We start from the raw sequence: 19,821 nt of genomic DNA on the forward strand, positions 1-19,821 counted from the left end.
TTAAAGAATGGTGATAGAAAACAAGAAACCTAGTGATAAATCGTCACCTTTTTCTCACGTGCATAATCGGAAAAAACTATAGGGCATATTTTCGGCAAGATTCAATAACCTTTGCAATACAAATGACAACGAGCTGCAGAAAAGAATCTTTTTTTGGTATGGTATTTCCAGCAGCTCGTTGGATTGTAGAATGACCGACAGCTCATTGCAATACAACCTTTGCATTACTTAAGTAGTAAAGCTGGCAAAGGGTTTCTTCTCTCATTCTCTTTTACAGCTTGATCACAAGTTTCTCACGAGTCCGTTTGCTAAACCTCTTTGAGTTTCTAGTGAAAATTCCATTCGTATGAATACAGAGGAGGAAGATGAGCAACAGTACCTAATGCCTTATTTGATGTTTTTTTCAGAAAAAAGCTTTATCATTCTAATTATTCTATGAAAAATGTTACTTTTATTGATATTAGGGGCAAAAAGTTGCCCTTATTAGCTAAAAACCTTTTTTTTTTTTTGAAAAAGGAAGGCAGCCAATCCATTACTTAGGTAAAGAAGAAAACTGTACATGTTGACATGCTGTCGAGTTGTATATTATCCTAAGTTGACCTTTGCATGCTAGATATGCTAATGTATGAGCAGTAGTATTGTAGTTTCTATTTATATGTACAAAAGTGGACAAAAACCTTCTCACGTGTGTTCCATGGAGCTGCTCGATCCAGTTTCTTGCAAAAAGTTGATCAGCCTGTAGATTTTTAATACAAATATCTTATTGTTAATGGCTGCCTTTAAACCTTGGACTAGCATCCTAATTGTCAATGACCCAATAGGGTTTTCCTTTCGCAATATTTGTACTTCCACCGAGATATTGGAGGATGAGAACTTATCTTATAAAACCTGAATTTGGATCGTATGAAACATCAATTTGTAGTGTAAACTGTAGGAAAATCTTCCCTTGGCTGGTTGTTGAGGCTGAGTTCCATGTGATTCTCATGCAATGGTCTTGACATCCTTAGGACTTAGGAGCGATGTGAGAATTTTAAAAAATGACTTCATTCCCCACTCTCCAAATGACATATAATAGAACTCATGTCATGTGCTCCACACCCAAGATTTAGATTTAGCCATGAATCCATGATTGATATCTTTAGCTTGGAGAAAAGAAATATAATTTGCTTTAGAAATGGTGGGTGGGCTTCTGGGCCTAATTCACATGGCAATTATGAGGAATGAGGAATCGTTCCAACTTTGAAAACTCCGCCGCTACACGACCCGAATAGGGATACCACTGGGACTGGGACAGTGGCATCGACGTTATTTACTATGAAATCTTAGGTTCGTTTCGAACGATCATTATATTTATACCTCCCCTGTTTCAGTGCTTCGACACACAGAGTAGAGCACGCATCTCCGATCTCTTGCCTTCGAATACGAGTGAAGCAGAAAGGACGAGATGGGTTTGAAGGTTCGTCCCTTCTCTGTTTCAAAATTTCTATTGCTTCCTAAATCCGTTCATCTATAATGAGCTTTTATTTTTCCCGTTAGTCTTCATTTTGTACTGCATTTTGTGTTCGAAGATTAGATCATAGAGCCATTTGTTTTACTGTGAGATACAGTGAGAATTCATAGCTTAGTTGTCTCCTTCTTGGTGTTAGTGGCCGTCTTTCTTTGTTTCTTGCATAAGTTATATGTTCTCAATCTCGATTACATAAACTTTTCTCCTGATCTATTATGATTATCGATATGCTGAAACAGGCATTTTGCCCTGGTCCATCAGTTTATGTTGAATCTCAATATACGTAGTTAAAATTTTTAATATTTGAACAAAAATGTTCTGTACAAAATTTGTATTCTTCAAAAAATTGTAGAATGAGTTGAAAGATCAGGAAATTTTGGAGTTGACGGGCAATCCCTGATAGACAGATTAGATCATAGAGCCATGGCAGAAAAAAATTGGAGTTGGCTCGCTTATTGAGTTTTTCTGCATCTTTAGGAGTTCTGTGCTTCTAGTTTGGTTTGAGATTTTCGTTATATGAATGAGTTGAAAGATCAGGATTTAGTTGGCGTTTTTAGCCATCTTGATTAAGAACAGGTTTTTAATGCTGGAGAGATTCTGTTGCCTCATGAACATTTTGTTGACCTTGTTAGTACCACAAGGTGATGGTTCAATTTAAAACGAGTAAAGTCGCTTAAACTTGGACTGAGATAAGTTGATACACAACAGATTAGATTGAGTCAGTGTGAGTCTTTCCAAGTTTGGGTGAAGCAATGTTCATGCTTCAGTCTTCTTGAGATTCGTCCGCTCTGGCTTAAACATTTTTTAGTTACATCGATTCTAGTGTTTACAAATCTTGTTCTGTAACAACTGTTTTATTTTCAATTTAATTTTTTATTTTTATTTGGTGTACAAGCATGTGACCCGAGTTTAGTTTAGCAACCTGGACTTCACAAACTGGTATCGTAGAATTTACATAAGATCTCTTGTTAGAAAAGTTCCTCTGCATGTGAGGAGTCCTTTATTAAATCACCATCTTGTATATAATATTATAATATGAAAAAATAGTACAAGCTAATCAAGTCAATTTCAGTTTTTGCTGGACTAGTTTTTCTCCAGGACAACTAGAATCATCAACTTGCCATGTGGAAGTGTTAATCCATACCTACCTCACCAATGTCTGCACATGCCGATATAATTGTTGCTCAGAAACCTATGGTTTGATGTCTTGACCTGCCTATGCTCAGCCAAGTACTAATAGTTTTTGAGATTGTTTATGTTTGAACATAGGAAACAACCATGAGAAAATTAGTTAATCTATGAAAATACAGCATCCGTGTTGCTTCTATTTTATTATTAGTATTGATGGAGCCTGCTGAAACTTAATGTGAACATACGTTTTCCTTTTTTTTTTCAGAATTAGTGTTTCATGAAAGGTGTGCCACAGCCGGATATAATTGTTGTTTTTTCCTAGGAAATTTTAATTACTAATTTGGTTTTAGACAGACTTTTCTCACCTCATGTAAACAAATTCAGATTTGTATCATAGCATATTCAGCTTACAACATCGTGTTTCTGACGGACTGGTCTTGGCCCTTTTGCAGGAGGAATTTGAAGAGTATGCTGAGAAGGCAAAGACCCTCCCAGAGACTACAACAAATGAAAGCAAGCTCATTCTTTATGGGCTGTATAAGCAAGCAACTGTTGGACCTGTGAACACCAGTATGAGCTTTTCTTCTTCTACAAGTCAAGTGATAATAAATTATTGTAGTTATTCATAAAACAAGTATATATCCCAACTCCCAAGCCGAGGTTTCATTACACTGGGATGAATTTTCGTGGCATAGAAAATTCAGAGATTTGTTTTACTTTTGTTGATGTTCAAGTAATAACTTATGACTGTTCTTTCTGTAGGCCGCCCTGGTATGTTTAACATGAGGGATAGGGCAAAGTGGGATGCTTGGAAGGCAGTTGAAGGTATGGGATGTACATGTACCTCAGAACATCTAATTGGTTTTGTGTTTTGTCTCTTCTGGGATGCATTTAATTTCTCACTACGATTACTCCCTCTTGACAGGAAAATCTCAGGAGGAAGCAATGGGTGACTACATCACCAAGGTCAAGCAATTGCAGGAAGAAGCTGCTGCCTCTGCTTAGTATTTTGTCCGACTATATTGAGCTTGAAATGAGGGATCATATGTAGCTTTTAACTAGAAAACATGTTTAGTTGGTTTATCAGGTAACTGTAGTTGAACATTGCTTTGCCAAATGGATTGTCCACTCTGCTTGGTTGTATGGTTTTTCTTCTTATATTATGTTGCTGCAAAATGCATGCAAGTTACTTTCATTGTTTGGTTTGTTGGAGGAAGTATGTGATGGAATACCACATTCCTGTACCTGCTTCCAGGGCCAAGTGCTGTATTGCATATTCAATGCTGTCAGACTCAAGACAGATCACCAACCTGAGAAAGGTGGTCACGCACATCAAATGGTCCGGACCACTTGGTTGACCCAGTGACTCATGATGTGATATATAAAATATTAGGATTCTACAAGTTTGATTAAACCCCTAGATTCGATGGGATTCAGATTTAAATTCTAAATAATCGGGACCCGATTACAGCCCTAATGCCTACATAAAAGTTATAAACCATCCATGACTATGATCTTTCAAAGTTGAAGCTAATATTACCAAGTTATTCTTGCAATTGCTTGATCGGATCCTCTTTGATGTGGGACTGGGACGTATGGCAAAGTCCTGAGATTCAGAACTATTGCTTTTGCCAGTTTTTGTATTAGTTAAAGTGTAAGTGATAGAAGGCAATAAATTCTTTGAGACTACAACACAAAAGGGAGTTCGGATCTTCTCTCCATGAGAACTCTGCCTACGTTTAACATAGTCACACATGGAGAACATCTCATTCTCTGCATGATATTATGTAGGGGGAAATGTTCTTAATTCACAGGGGGATAATGTATTGTGGGTAAGCATGGGCGGAGTTCTTGTGGGCAAAAGATCTGGAGTCCACACACAAGGTGGGAATGTGAGAGCATTCACGAGACATAGATGATAAATCTATAATCCAAAAAAAAAAAAATTCTCAAAAGACAATTCCTACCAAATCCTGATAATGTTTAGACATTAGACGGCCTCCCCATGATGTTGATTGAACATCTTCACATCTGTGCTACTTGTACCAAAGAATTTTCATGTACAAACCCACCTCCCCAATTGGCCTTGTTCTCGACCGTGGAATGGGAGCCACTAGAAACAAAACTGCGAACAGAATTTCGGTGGCAGCCTTTTGAGGCTTACAGTGGTAAAATTAGGCGGAGTTGAGTTGATGGAAGAACTTCAAAACCCACCTCCAGGCGAAATATTTGTCTCAAACAAACAAAAATGGGAGAATGACAGTTCAGCCCAAGGTCAGAATTTGTATGCTCAAAGTATTATTGAGATAGGTGTCAGATTGGAATTGATGCCAATTTATGGGCGGACATTGATGTATAATATGTGGATTATTGACATTTTGAATGTTTATAGCTTTACAGTGGAAATAAAAAATCTGCATTTTACAAGTATAATTTGCTAGCCCATGGACAGTTCAAAGCTATTTATTATATATGATAAAATTTTGAAGGATAAATGAACACATTGGATACTCGATCTAAAGAAGAAATCTCCTTTAATTTTGCAAATCCTTTGTCTAAAATTTCCCGACCACATTCACATGCATATTTGTTCTCTTATTTTCTTTCTTCATTCTAAGGACAGTCTTAAAATAAGAAAATAAATGCTTGACCCCTTCAAAGCCTTCCTCCACCAACTGCACAGCATGTCAACATGTTATTATTGCATGTTTTATTTAAACTACTACTATTTGTAAGCAACTGAGAACACCAAAAAACTTACCATTACCAACATAAATTGAGAGAGAAATTTAGAGAGATTGCACTAGGATAAATGGACCAATGAATTAATCAAATGTTGTTCTACTACCTAGTCGGTTAATAAATTTACGACTAAATGTTGTCATCAACACTTTTCAACTAAGTCATTATTTGTTTGCAAAATCATCATCATCAAATATGTCCACATCCGGAGACCAGAGAGTCCAGATAACAGATAGTCCTGGCTTTCCTAGATATCCAATAGGCCCTTTAATATGATCTCTATCCTTCCCCACCTCATTAAAGTGCTCACCCTGATTTTAACCAAACCTTACTTGGCTGGGACTGATATGGGGAGTATTAAAAGAAATTTTAGCGAATGACAAACTGTTGCTTAGATTTGAGGGAGACAACATAAATATGGAGGAATAGTCGTTGAAAGATCCACTTTTTTGGGGCACATCTTGATAGATGGAAAAAAAGAAAGAAAGAAAAGAAAATCAAAGGTACATAAAGGGTGCCGTTCTATTCAAAAGCATAGCTTGTGACCTAATCACAACCCTTTTGACAGTGTCATTGGGAAAGGTTATTCTTCAACATTTGGACAGGGGATTTTTACGCCACCCTTTTCTTATGGAAAAGTTATTTTTCTGCAATATTGTTTGGTTATTGTAATAAAAAAAGGACTAAGCATAACGCCTGTTTGGATTTTACACAATTTGGAGGCTGGATAAGCTGCACTTGATGGCTGTGTTAGGGGCTGTTTAACCATTAATAACACTCCACATCAGTCAATACATGGGTCCTATCATTGGTCAAACAGATCAGCCCCTAACACAGCCATCAAGTGCAGCTCATAAGTACCACCATTGGTGCTGTAGCTGAACTGTTAATCCCTGGTTCAAAGGAAACAAAGTCTTGTCATATGCAACAGGGGCATGGGTTTGTTTATTGTTAGACCAAGACAAGGCAATTGCAGCTCCTCATCTTCAGCCTCCAATCTATCAAAGATTAATTCTAAACTACTAATTTCGAGATTATTCTTTGGTCTACTTGTGTTGACAAATGTCCACAGTCCAACGCTTTCTTTGCATTTCGCAATGAGAATTAAAGAAACGAAATGAATGCCTATGAATGTTAGAAACTTTATAAATTTCCACTCTTGTTTTTGATTTATCACCAAGCTAATGAATGAAATGCTTCTTGCCTTCAAAAAGCCCTCCTCCCAAATGCTGCCTTAGTGGTTCCGTATTTTGGGTTGAGGGAACCTGTTGATTCATTTGCACCAAGATGCCCTCTTTTAGCTGAGCCACAAGCCAGGCCAGGTTAATCGGACCAGACCAGCCCATCCATTTGATCAGAAAATCAGACCAGACCAGACCAGCCCATTCTAAGATTGTTCAAAATCTATTTCTTTCTTTATGATTTTTATTTCTTGAAATAACATTTTTCATGTGTTTAAATCATAGATTTTGATAATGGAGGAAATCTAATTCAACATTCTTAATACATTGTTCAGCAACCATCTTATGCCTATGCCTCTTGTTAGTAATTACAGTCAGTTGGTTGAAATAACCAAAATCTTGACTGCAGAGGAAATTGAGAAGGCATGAAATAACTGTGATAAGGATTGGGAATTGGATAGTTGAGGCTCTTCTATGGTTTACCAAAGAATCTTATAAGACATAGAAAAAAGTGGCCGGGAACTAAACTGTCAATTCATAAAGCAGATCATTATTCTCTCTCAAATCAACCATAGAAATGTGATGAAGCTCTTTAAGTTGTTGTCTAGTGACAGACAAGAACTGTGGGAGTGCTTGCCTATTTACTAATGACTCGTTGGCTGCTATGCCAATTATTCATAGAGAGATAAAGTCAACAAATATACATTTAGTGCTTGATATTGAACCAAAATAATTATATTTGTGCAGGGGACTTTGGGGTACTTGGACCCAGAATACTTTTACACAGGCCAGTTTACAGAGAAAAAGCGATGCCTATAGTTTTAGACTAGTATTATGGAACCATTAACTGAGAAGAAAGAAGTTTTTATTCATTAAAAGAAAATTATTTGTTTGAAATTTTTGCAAGGAGGAAGGGGTGTGAGCAAAGGGTTGCTTCTGGATAGTAGAGGAATTAAGAAGTTTCATGGAAGATCCATGATTTCAACTGGACATTAAGAAGTCACTTCTTGGTTCTATGATACAATCTCATGCTGACAAGAATGAAAACACAGGTCTGAATCTGAGAGCAGTCACTTTGTGACAAAAGAAATGCCAAAGATTAGTTCCTTACCAAGTCCACCCCTCCCAAAACCCAGATAGACAGGACAGTAACGGCTCTGTTAGAGATGTCTACACAGACATACACATATATGTAGATTTTTCATTTTCAGTTTCAACTAGACCCAAGTGTACCCTTTGTGCAAGGACTAACAAATTCAATACTGGAAATTATAAATCCCGTACTAATGATAACGCAATTAAATCTCAGTAAAGATCATAAAGAATATGTGGTGTACTCCTGATCTGTGGTTCCACAGCTTGCTAGCTATGGAATAAGCAAGATAGGAACCCTGAACTTAAGTAAAATAGGTAATTTAAGGGCCAATAGTATAACATTTGATATGGCATTAAACAGAATGGAATAGCGAAAAGGATTCATGTAGCCAACCCCATATAGTTGGGATATGGCTTGGATGATGATGCGGAGATGGGAATTAGTCCAATGGATGCATCTAGTCTTTCATCTAATAAATAAATACTATCCTGAAAATCATTTTCAAAGCTTAAAAGTACAAAAATCCTGAGAAAATTAGCATGTAACAGTGTTATTTTATCTCTGGACAGGCCAAGGACAAGAGCAATGACCACATATAAACGACAAAACATATTGGCCTTTTGATTCAGTAAGATAAGGCCTGCAAAGTGTTACAGCAAAAGTATGCACCATAAGTAATCAAACCATTTACATTTACCACTTTAAAAGCTAAATTACCACAAACAATTACAAGAGGGTAATTGCAACAGTTCTTATGAGCTGATTTTTATGCTGAAACACAATGAATTCGTTGTTCTAAAGCATCATGTTTCTTGTTATTCTCTTTCTCCAACAAATACATTTGCTCAGCCTCTGGTATTGCCAACAGGATTGCATGCATTTTGACATTCATGTCTTCAATCTTTTTAATGAGATTGTCATTTGTAAACATGCCAAGAATGACATTTTGGATTGTCTCCCAGCTTTCATGAAGTGGTAAAGCAATAATCACAGCAGATGCAATGGTACCCCATGCAATGGAAATAACTGCCCAAAATGTGAAGTACTTCAAACTGAACTCTCCTGTATCAACAAAAAAGGCACCAAATTGAGAATAGTGAATCAGTACAGATTTAAAGGCCTTAATAATTATCAGTCAGTTCACTAAGGGAGTAGCATATCATTTTACTTAGACATATATTTGGAAGGTACTGTCATATTCAAGTTTTACCTGCTGGAAGTGAGAGAATAGGCCATAGTATCACAATCACGACAGTAAAACCAACACCCCATCTCACTATCCAAGCTTTAGCTCTTAATAGCTTTTCCTCTTTAAACTCTTCATCTGGTAAATCACTCTTGTCCTTTTCAACCATGGTTATCTGTTTAGTTGTCTCCCAATCATAGTTTTGGGGCCATAAGAAACTAAATATTGCATGAATAGCTCCACCAGTCAGTATAGACACCAGGTTTCCTGCAAGCATTGGTGCATTTCGGCCTGTTGTGTCCAGATTAACCCGACCATACTGAATGCTGGTGACCGATAACCATGTTATAATTCCGACAATGCAGCCAACAATGGTTCCAAAAATAGCACCTTTTGAGTTAGCCTTCTCCCATAGAAGCATAAAAGCAATAGGAAGAACTGCTGAGCCAATAAATATTCCCATGGCTAGATACATCCAACCCAGTGAAACTCCTGCTTTGTTCAGAACCACTGCTAGAACTCCCATGAAACATCCAAATCCTAGGATGACCCCCCTTGAAAATTTCAGGATTTGTTTCCCAGTTGCATTTGGGTTTATGTACATACGATATATGTCATATGTGCATAAGGAAGAAACAGCTATTAGCTCAGCAGAACCGGCAGATGTCACAGCCCTGAAATGTAAGTGTATCCAAGTTAGCCACTTTTTCCTTGTTAAGATTGTCATTAGAAAGAAATAAATTCTGGCAAGAAATCTTAGGACTAGGCTCAATCCAATATGAGTATGCTTTGACCCAGATGGGGGGGGGGGGGGGTGGGGGTTGTTTTCCAAAACAAATGGTGGACACCTCCTTAGATGTTCTGTTTCAGTGTTCTTGAATTTGTTTGTCCTATTAAAGTTGGAATGATTTTGGAGGCAATTTGGCCATCTGTAGAGTTATTTGCATTCAGCTTGGATAGTTACATTTGCTTAAACAATACAAGAGCAAGCTAATATTTAATGCTAATTATCATTGGATATGCTATTTGGTATTGGCATGCATCACCAGCTCAACATGGAGTGAACCATTTTTTGGCTTTGCATGTGAGCTATATATCTTTTATTCATTTATTTATTTTTTTGCTTCCATGATAATGCAAATAAATAAACTTAGAAGGGTAGTGAAGCTCACATAAAAAGCATTGTGAGAAGCAGGACAGATCCTGCTTTTCCCATCAAAGCTATAGCAGTAGCAGGAGGAACAAGTCCATGGCTGGCCTCACTTGCTGTTATTGGTAGATCAAGAGCTAGAGCTCCTATACCCAGTGATGTTGCCAACGAGAAAGGCACGGCAAACCAAACCAGCCCACCCAACAAGTAGCCTTTGTGAGTTGATGAAGGTCGTGCTGCTATGGCACTAACCCAATATCCCTGTGAAGCTCCATAGAAAAAATTGTAACTGGTGGTAACAAATTGCTGATCTAAAGCTTATAGAATAACTAGAACTGTGATACTCTCCCACCACATATTGCCACATTGAAATTGTCAAGAGGACATTCATACTTACATTATCAACAAAAACTGTGCCAAAGTTTCCAACAATATTGATAATTCCAAAAACAAGGCCACCAGAGCTCAACATAGTTAAGTAGGAGCCCTTGTGGTTTCCACTAACAGGTCCACAAGCTTGTCCATTATGAGAAAGTGGTTCCTGACATATTCTTGATTTGCTGGCAACTTCCAAGAGACGATTATATACAATGCGTGGACTACCAAGATCACTACTAGAAGTGTATACAAGGTAGACAAAGATTACCAAAACCACATGCACTGAAAGCATAAATAAATATTAGAGAAGCTCAACAACAAATATAAATGTAGAAGTTGTCAAAGATTATTCAGATGCCAGGTATACCTATAACAGAATGTATGTAACTGGCCAAGAAAGTAGCTTTTAGTCCTCCAGCTAATGTGTATACTATCACACCAAGAGGAATTAGAAAGCTTGCAGCATAAATGTTGACCCCAGTAAGTGCATTTACCACAGCAGAACCACCAAGAAGAAGCATAGCAGTGACAATAATGTTTGTCAAGAAGCAGAAACAGAGGAAGACAACATGAGCAGCAGTTCCCCATCTGATGAAGAGCAATTACAATTACATTAGACAAGGCACAGCCTGACAGACGGGTAAAGTGTATCTATCACATGAGAACTATAGAGGAATAGCTTCTATCTGCACAGAGAAAGCAATACATATTCTGTGCATTCAGTGGTCCATACTGGCTTCTGATGGAGACTCTAAATGCATAAAAAGAAAGACCTGATTAATTACTGCATTTGATGCTTTTGGTTGGATTGAGGAAGACCCATTAAATAACAGGCATGCCTACCAGATATAATATCTTCTCCATGATCAATATTCTGTTTCTTGACACTAACTACCACACAGAGTGATCAAGATTATAGCCTTAAGCATTTGAAAATTTAAGAAACTGTATGGCAGGTGATACTTACCGAGCTCTTACAATTTCACAAACAGTATGAGCATGAGGAGCTTTTCTCTTGATCTCTATAGCCATGACACCAAACAAGAGTACCTGTTTGATCGAATTGAAACACCACCTATCAATGCTCTCTTTTTCTTTCTCCTCCTGCCCAAGAAAGAATAAAGATTTTTGAGTTGACAGTACAGACCTGGATGGTGGCCCCGCTTGCATACCAAAATGGCCCGCTAATGCCATACTCCCAGGCAACATTTGAACTCTGTAAGATTGTGGCAGCCCAAGTCCACTGCAAAATTCGAATACAAAAGCTGTATATTAACAGATTTCTCCCAAACTCAATCTAAGTTTTCAAAAGATTGGCACTGGAGAAAAAGAATGTCACCTGGGACACAATCACACTAGCAATCAGTCCTGTCTTAACATTTCTGCCCGCAGTGTTGAACCATTCAGATGTGTGGCGAGAACCCACATATCGCTTCTCAAGCCATACCTAATTAAACAAAACAAAGATGAAATCAAATACAAGAAACATGGATTATACCACCCTTAACATGGTCACTGTGTTGCTGTCAGTGTTGGAGAAAACTAGAGACCGTATGCTAAATTGCAGGTCAAAATTCAATATTGAATTTAAAAAAAAAAATACACATACAATTTTGTATCAACAACAATACAATTGAAAACCAATTAAACTAAGATTCTGGGACACTAGACGGGTAACTGGTGTGGGGCCCTAAGATTTGCCATCTGTCCTGAATTAGGGTGATCAGGAGATTCAAGACCCACCATTTAATGGTTCTGACGTTAAAGATTATTTGGAGCAGAAATCATCACTCATGGACAGATAATTTATATATTATGCGAACTAATTAATACATGTATAAAGGTTACTATTATATGTCGTTCAGACTTCAGAGTTTAAACTTGTCTTAAAAGGAGTTTAAACTTTAAACTAATGAACTAGAGTCAGGTTGGGCCTGTAGGCTGGGCCGCTATATATCCCAATGTAGAGGATGACTTTGGGTCCATTAAGAGAGCCTTAGACCAACACTACAAGATAAGGCTTGTAGGCCCAATTTGTAGCAATAACTGTTACCTCAATTGGAACAGGCAAAATACACACACCATGTTGTTTGGCAGGACTAGAAAGTGCTTTCTAACTACTTCCATGTCTGACATATTCAGTACTGGCACAACCACCAACACCAACAACCACAACGAAAATCAAAAAGGAAAAACTTACAACCAAACAAGAACAGTGACGACTACATACATATGATATTTATGGCACCAAATAGATATTGGGTTTGAACAGAAGTATAAATTCTGCCTAAGTGAATAGAATAGTCCTGATGAATTTAACAAGTGAGAGAGAGAGAGAGAGAGAGAGAGAGAGAGACCAGGAAAGAGGTGAAGACGGCAAAGAAAGCCCCAAAGCCCAGAATAACAGAGTAGCCAACTCCTTGATTGAGAACGGCTTTGCCCTCAAAGAAACTACTCTGGCGCATGCAGCTACCTCCATCGGAGACATGGTAGTACTTGCTGGCGAAGGAGAACGGCGGGCACTGCGGGGAAGAAGAAGCCATGAGTGAGGGGTGGATGAGTGGGAAGAACTGTCAACTGTGTATCTGTAACACTTTCAGGCTTTCAGTTATCCATCTTCTCTGATCTCTGCTATACTATATATATAATAGGAAAAAGAGGAAAGAGGAAAGGATATTATATTAGTTGCGAAGGTTAGTTCATAGTTATATACAAAATGGAGGTCGAACACTAGAAAAGTAGAAAGTAGAAAACAGAAAAAGTACCTTCGAATCTTGGCCCTACCCGTCGCTCTCACCTTCTCAACTTGGAATATTCACTACGTTTTCCCCCAATAAAGTCGTATATTTGGAAGGTGGAGACATTTGCTTGCTCTTGCTGGGTTGACCCTAATTTGTAGGACAAATATCTGCTGTACGTTTTTTGTTTTAATTCGTGTATGACTTTGGTGTGTAGGTCCCATGATGAGCCAGTTTGGATCCCCACCTGACAATGAATTAAACATTCAAATGTTCAAGAACGTACATAAAATCCTATGCACTCATACTCGTTAGTGAATTAGCATCAATTCCGATTTGGGCCTATGAATTCTAACCCAAAAGACAGTTGTATTTAGGAGTCTCAATGGACCGATTTTGGGTTGAACTTTGTCCAAATCAAAATCAATTTTGCAGAATGGATGAACCAATTACATATTGAATTGGATCTGTCCAGTCTTAGTACACCCATAATAGATTTATATTGGATTAAGTCGGATTGAACCGATATCTGGTCCATTGACAAAAGATAAGAATGCAAGTGTCAATGGACCAGGTTTGAACTGGAACCACTCTAAATTAAAAGTGTTGGACAATCTAGTCATTAAATAGCACCAATCCAAAATGGTCCAGAATATTCCTTGGATTGGATTGAACCTGATCCATCTATAATGGACTACTCATATTGGACCATGCCAGATTGAACCAAATTCGATCCAATTGACACCTCTAATTGTAGTATGATGTCTTCTAATATAAACTCGTAGAATTGGAATGAATAAATAAATAAGTTTTCCAAACAAATCTCTAATTGTAATGCATGGATTCATTGACTAATTTAATATATCTTGATCATCACCTAAAGCAGCAGACGTGGCTATTTATGAACCGCGGGTGTTTTCTTTAGACCAAGATTTTTATTGAATTTTCTTATTGGAAGTCTAATTTAAAAGCTAAAAATAATCCAAATACCAAGCTCCTAATGTGAGTTATATAGGGAAGCATGATAAGGAATCTTATCTTAATTAAATATATAACCTTTCCTAAGCCGGTAAGGACAGAAAACTATTAAGATTATCACTCTATCAATCTCTCTTATAGTGACGGGGTAAAAGGGTACCTTTTTCTGCTTGCGAAGAGATCACGTAGACCATGAAGAGGTAGACTGGAATAGTACGTTTGCAACGTGTTGCTGTCGACCATAAATCAATCCAATCCAATATGTTCTAACAAGAACGAGAAACTTTCTACCCAAAAAAAAAAAGAAAACAAGAACAAGCAACCATTCCAGTCTAACCGGTTGATCAGGTTAAAGAAACTAAAAAAAAAAAAAAAAAACAAGCTAAAATTTCAAATTATTCTGCAGGAAAACCCAGATAAGAGATCTATTATCGTCGTGGTGGTGAATTCCTTTCTCTCATTCTAATGTCGATTCAAATGTCGGTTAGAAGCAGTGGTGAAGCTAAGAATTTCTTTTTTTGGAGTCAAGTTAAACAAGAAAATGGGCTAAGAAGGTTTGGGTTTATTAAAAATTTTTTAAAGAATATATATAACAATATATATTATATTTAATTTGGCGAATTGAAGGAGCCTTTGCATTTTATTTCAAGATTTTTTTTTCCGCCCCTCATTCAAAGTCAAAACTCTTTCCTTTCTACATTTATCATTCTTAAATTGAGATTCAACAAGTGGATATGGCTCATCTGTATGTAGGAGATTACCTAGAGTAAATGTGATGCTCTCAATTCTCAACTCTCTATATATCTTCGCTCTTTTAGTTGTATTATTGTCCGATAATAGAGCTTGAAAGCAGTCCACTCAAAATACCAAGGGCTCAGTTTGTTTGCTCATTTGCACTGAGTGCAAAGAGGATGTGTAAACTTGGATTTATTTTTGCTTGGCATTTCAATTTGTCATTGATTGTGAAAAGTTAAATAATGTGCCACCTTATATAATAGAGAATGGAGGTAAGAGGTTTGTTTGTTTGAGAATAATGTAATTAGCAAGATGATGTAGTCACCACTTTAAATAAGAGAGAATTTATGTACGAGGAGGGTGGTGTAAATTTTGATCAAGTTTTTGAGATGCAAAATTTGCACTGCCAATGAGTGCAGATGTGACATTAATGACTACAAATGTTGTATAAGATAGGTGTGCAAATCATCGGTCAAAACTCATCGGATTAATCATGTTTCTTTTATCAGAATGTCCTTAAGATTTGCATGTTATGGAACTTATACTCAGTTTTGAAGGAGTACAAATACAAATATGAAGAATACAAAACCTTGTATTTTGTATTATTTTCTATGTATTTGTATTATACAGTATTTGTACTCTTGGAAGGAATACAAATACAAATAGGTACAGTATAAATACACACAAAACACATAGTTTTGCATTCTACATATTTGTATTTGTACTCGTTCCAAACTAAGCCTTAATTACAACTTTCACTTTCACACTTATTTTCTCAACAAGCAAACACAATGTAACTACGGAGCTCTAAACTTAAGCCTGGTTATCTGTAATTAAGTAGGGGTCGTTTGATACACTAGTGTTGCCTTGCTGTTGCGTTTTGGATTGATTAATACAAAATTGTGACAGAATATGTGTTGCCACATCATACATAAGTGTTATTTCAACTAAAAGAGTTCATGTATATAAGAAATATCAAATTTTACATTTTAGGTATAAATAAGATTGTATTGATCAATTCAAAACATTTCAAGTAGATTAATCACTTTCCCACAAAATTGTATTGAATTATTGGTCAATGCAAAATGCAACAATACAACACCATTATATCAAACACCCCCTTAATTGGGCAAGGATAGAAATATTAGAAATACCCAGAATATTTATTTCTCTCTCTAATATGATTAGGCTAGAAAAGATAAAAGGCAATACTCCTAAGCTTTTCAGCATTATATCCTTTTACCCTTGAGTCTTGACTAGTTTATATTGTGTCCCTCCAAGTTTGGATCGGATAAGCTGCCTTTAGTTGCTATATTTGGGGCTGTTTAACTAATAATAACTCCCTATGTACATCCGTCATGCATGCCAAGGAAGAGATTCAAAGTGGTTGTGGGGCATACTTGTTATATAGTGTATGCCTTTAGTTTTAATTAGACTAATGTATATAAATATTTATCTATAAACAAATCAAATACATTATTGTTTCATGTTTATATTGATATATTTTTTATGTATTACTCTTTAAATTAGACACTTATGAGACTCATGCTTGTTTATAATGTTATCAGCTATTAGATAGACTTGGGGAATTTATCCTGACAAGACTAGCACTGGTATGTTACCAAATAGTTGGAGCAGCTTATCTCAGCTATTAGGGTTAAACCCAAAGCATAAGTACTGGGTGTTTGAAAGAAACATTAAACTTAGACCAATTTTCAATTATGCCCTAGACCTTAGAGATAAATGGGTAAAACTGAAATTTTACACTTTACTCTGCATTTGATTATGGTACTACACTAAGTGTTGGACTGATCTATCTTTGATGTACCAACCAATGAGATCCATCAATGGTCAGTTTGGGAAATCACCTGAGTGGGTGATCATAGTGATAAGATCGATCCCTTTGTCGGATAAAGTGAATATCAGGGTTTACACACTCTTTCTCATGGAAACCTAAACTACCTACAATGGATTTCAATTGTATTTGAAATCCAATTTTGCAAAATATATTTATATTTTATACTAGTATTTTATGAAAAAAAATTGCAAAAGGTAATCATAAGATCTATTCGAGTAGAGAGTGTGAAACTGCACTTTGCAGTTAGGGGAGAGGTCATTCCTTGTCAGGCAATATTGTGATCATTATGGGACAAGAGGTTAAGTGTAAGAGAACATTACAGGGTTGATTATCTGATGAGCTTCACCTCATATAAGTCCATTATCCTTGGGTCTTTATAGGGTGGTTGAATCCAATGATCATTTAGGTGTAAATGTTGGGCCTAAATTGAACCAATGCTAATTGGGTCAAGGGTTCGCTGCCCTGAATAGTGAATTCGACCTAACATCTTTAAAGGGTAGGGCAGAACCTTTATGGACTTGTGTGAGACCTTTGTGGGGTCCCACCCCATACAATATCAAGCCCAAAGCGGCCATGCAACACCTAGGGACGTGAGCCTTTGAAGAAAATGGGCCAAGGGCCCATTATTAATGAGATTAGTTAAGTTATCACATGTGTTTTGGGTCGAAACTAGGCATGATTCTAAGTATAGAGCATCTATCTTCTTAAGAGGATAATGCTTATCTCTTACAAGAGTTTAGATCCAAATCAGATTTAGATAATCTCTTAATCACATTAGGAGAGTGCTCCATAAAATGGGATTAAGAGGGAGAGGGCGAATAGAACTTATTCTCTTCACTCTCTTGCTTTCTCCTATTCTCTCTTGTTTCCTAGAAACCCCAATTCGACCTAAGCATTAAAAGAACTGATTTTTATCAATTTTCCCGTTGTGCTTTTGCAAGAAAAAAGTTGGGGAAATCAGGCTAAAAATTCCAGTCAATCCAAGGCAATTGGATAGTAGTTTTGCAGAAAACAGTGTTGTTGAATCGACTTCTCATTCACTATGTCATCTTCAATTGGAGGCCAGTTTTGGGAATGATTTTGGGCATAAACTACCACTCTGAGATATGTGATTTGTGGGCTTCGTAAATTTTGGATTCAAATCTAGTCTGGTTTAGTGAAAGATCGATCCAAAAATTTCAAATTTCAGAATCACTTAGAAATCGGTTCACGGGATGGATTAGAAAAATTTTTGAAATTCTCCTAGCCATTTAAAATGGTTTGGCCATCCATATGATGGATTCTAACCCTTCCAATAATACTTACACTTGATGACTGATATGGGGCAATATTATTGGTTAAACAACCCCTAAATATCTAGCCAATGCACCTAACCCAGATTCCTATTATTCCTTCTCTCTCCCTAGTATATGAGATTAAATACATGAATCCTATTTCAGCAATCGTTCTATTTAAAACCATATCTCCTACATACATGTTAATATATCTGTCCCATTTCTTTCACTTATCTCTTTCAACCTGATTGCATGTAAACCTCCTCCCCCCCCCCCCCCCCATGTGCCACGTGGCATGTTAAACAAAAACGAATTAATCTAAAGTGAATGTCTCTCTAAATTAAATAAACTCTAACTGATATTTTTACTTTGGCTCCAAGGAGTACAAATACAAATATGCAAAGTACAAATAGATGGAAAATAATACAAAATACAAGGTTTTGTACTCTACATATTTATATTTGTACTCTTTCCAAACTGAGCCTTAGGTTGTGTTTCGTTGCAATGCAAAAAAATTTGCATGATGCAAAACCATGGCATTTCAAATTATTTAAGTGTAAATTCTGACCTATTTTTGTTTCAAATTTTAGCTTATTTTGTTTGATTGCAGTATAAATGAAGTAAATTAAAACATGAAACAGAATAAAGTAACATTCAAAACAAAATTAAACCAGAATTTGCATTTTTTTACATTTGCACTCACATAAATTTGTACTAGTGCAAATAAAATTGCACTACACCAAACACAGCCTTAAGTTTTGAACCGGAAGAAAAAGAAATAGTAAAAAATATAATTTTTTTTGGGATATATAGACTTCACTCCACCTCAGAATTCTAAATTAAACTACAAACATACAACAATTCAAAATTATAAATACCTCCACCTATAACACCCATACCCACCCATAAATTGACATCAATTCCAAGCTGACACCTACTCCCAATTATACGAGAGGTAGGATTTCTGAAAGTGGATTGAACAGTAAAAACCCTTTTTTTCACTTTTCTCTTGTAGCAGCTCATATTACAAAATTCCATGTCGGCTTAGGTCCCAGGGCGAATCTAAAAGAGAATAAATATTAAATAATATATATGATCAAGTCGATATGGGCTGGGTCGAGATGGGCCTATGCAGATCTTCTGGAATCCGCAGCCATTAGTCAATGAAACAGGAAAAGAGAGGCCCAAATGAGAAAGTTAGTTTTGATATTGATCTCATTAAATCTAAATTAAAATCACTCTCTTCCACAAATTTATTAAGTTGATGGTGTTGTGTAGCCCATTACAGGTTTAAAACACGATTCAAGGATAATTAGAACATTAAACCCAGAACAACTCTGTGGCTTTGTAGGTTGGTCCAAGAAGTCAAAATAGGAAACCTCAACACTTCTATTGGTCAGACGAACGAAAGGTGATGAGGGGTAATTTAGCCTTTCCTATCAACACCCGAACACGTGGAAGTGATCTGCCGATTGGATGACAATTCAGTGTTCTTTGCCACCTCAACAAGTTAGGTCAATTTGGGTACCTTGGCTAAGACCAAGGTCCGAACAGCTTGTGATGGCCTGATCTGTCGAGGTGATATATAGCCAACCTTTAGAAGCTAGCCAGTTGTCTCTGACCTCTCTAGGATCACATTGTACATCTGCAAGCCTTATCCTTATCCCGCTCACGCCTTATCAGCTCAGACGAAGTGCACCTCCAAGTGTGGAATGGATTCCTAGTAGCACGGGCCAGGGATCTTGGAGGTGTTTCGTAAGACCTACGGAAGCTAACCTATATAAGGGCATCAACCCCAATGTTACAAAGTACGCAGAATTATTTGCTCACTAACCTTTTAGCATATAAGTTTTCAGCTCGCAAACAA

At 36.8% G+C, this 19,821-nt stretch overlaps 2 protein-coding genes across 2 annotated transcripts; one reads left to right on the forward strand and one right to left on the reverse strand.

Moving 5' to 3' along the window:
• The first annotated feature begins 1,379 nt into the window (after positions 1-1,379).
• Positions 1,380-3,781, forward strand: LOC148864638 (acyl-CoA-binding protein). Its single transcript, XM_088977522.1, has 4 exons — positions 1,380-1,456; positions 3,091-3,208; positions 3,401-3,463; positions 3,564-3,781. Exons 1-4 carry the CDS (start codon positions 1,445-1,447, stop codon positions 3,641-3,643), a joined length of 273 nt encoding a protein of 90 aa, XP_088833648.1. The 5' UTR covers positions 1,380-1,444; the 3' UTR covers positions 3,644-3,781.
• A 4,402-nt stretch (positions 3,782-8,183) lies between these two features.
• LOC148864639 (urea-proton symporter DUR3-like) lies at positions 8,184-12,996 on the reverse strand. The gene is made up of 9 exons (XM_088980087.1): positions 12,729-12,996; positions 11,711-11,818; positions 11,519-11,614; positions 11,339-11,421; positions 10,739-10,959; positions 10,391-10,653; positions 10,016-10,254; positions 8,868-9,517; positions 8,184-8,719 (listed from the first exon to the last, which is right to left on the reverse strand). The coding sequence occupies exons 1-9, from the start codon at positions 12,912-12,914 to the stop codon at positions 8,424-8,426; spliced, it is 2,142 nt and encodes a 713-aa protein (XP_088836213.1). The 5' UTR covers positions 12,915-12,996; the 3' UTR covers positions 8,184-8,423.
• Positions 12,997-19,821: the final 6,825 nt, after the last annotated feature.

Source organism: Nelumbo lutea, chromosome 3, assembly GCF_056320005.1.
Source record: "Nelumbo lutea isolate HS-2025 chromosome 3, American lotus-T2T, whole genome shotgun sequence".
NCBI classification, from domain to species: domain Eukaryota; kingdom Viridiplantae; phylum Streptophyta; class Magnoliopsida; order Proteales; family Nelumbonaceae; genus Nelumbo; species Nelumbo lutea.

Excerpts from the sequence above, each read along its gene's own strand:
- LOC148864638 (XM_088977522.1), top strand. Across the intron at positions 3,209-3,400 it reads TGTTGGACCTGTGAACACCA|GCCGCCCTGGTATGTTTAAC; the intron begins GTATGAGCTTTT and ends TTCTTTCTGTAG. Across the intron at positions 3,464-3,563 it reads TGCTTGGAAGGCAGTTGAAG|GAAAATCTCAGGAGGAAGCA; the intron begins GTATGGGATGTA and ends CCCTCTTGACAG.
- LOC148864639 (XM_088980087.1), bottom strand. The coding sequence starts at position 12,914 with ATGGCTTCTTCTTCCCCGCAGTGCCCGCCGTTCTCCTTCGCCAGCAAG. Across the intron at positions 10,654-10,738 it reads TTACATACATTCTGTTATAG|TGCATGTGGTTTTGGTAATC; the intron begins GTATACCTGGCA and ends TTATGCTTTCAG. Across the intron at positions 8,720-8,867 it reads TATTCTCTCACTTCCAGCAG|GAGAGTTCAGTTTGAAGTAC; the intron begins GTAAAACTTGAA and ends TTGTTGATACAG.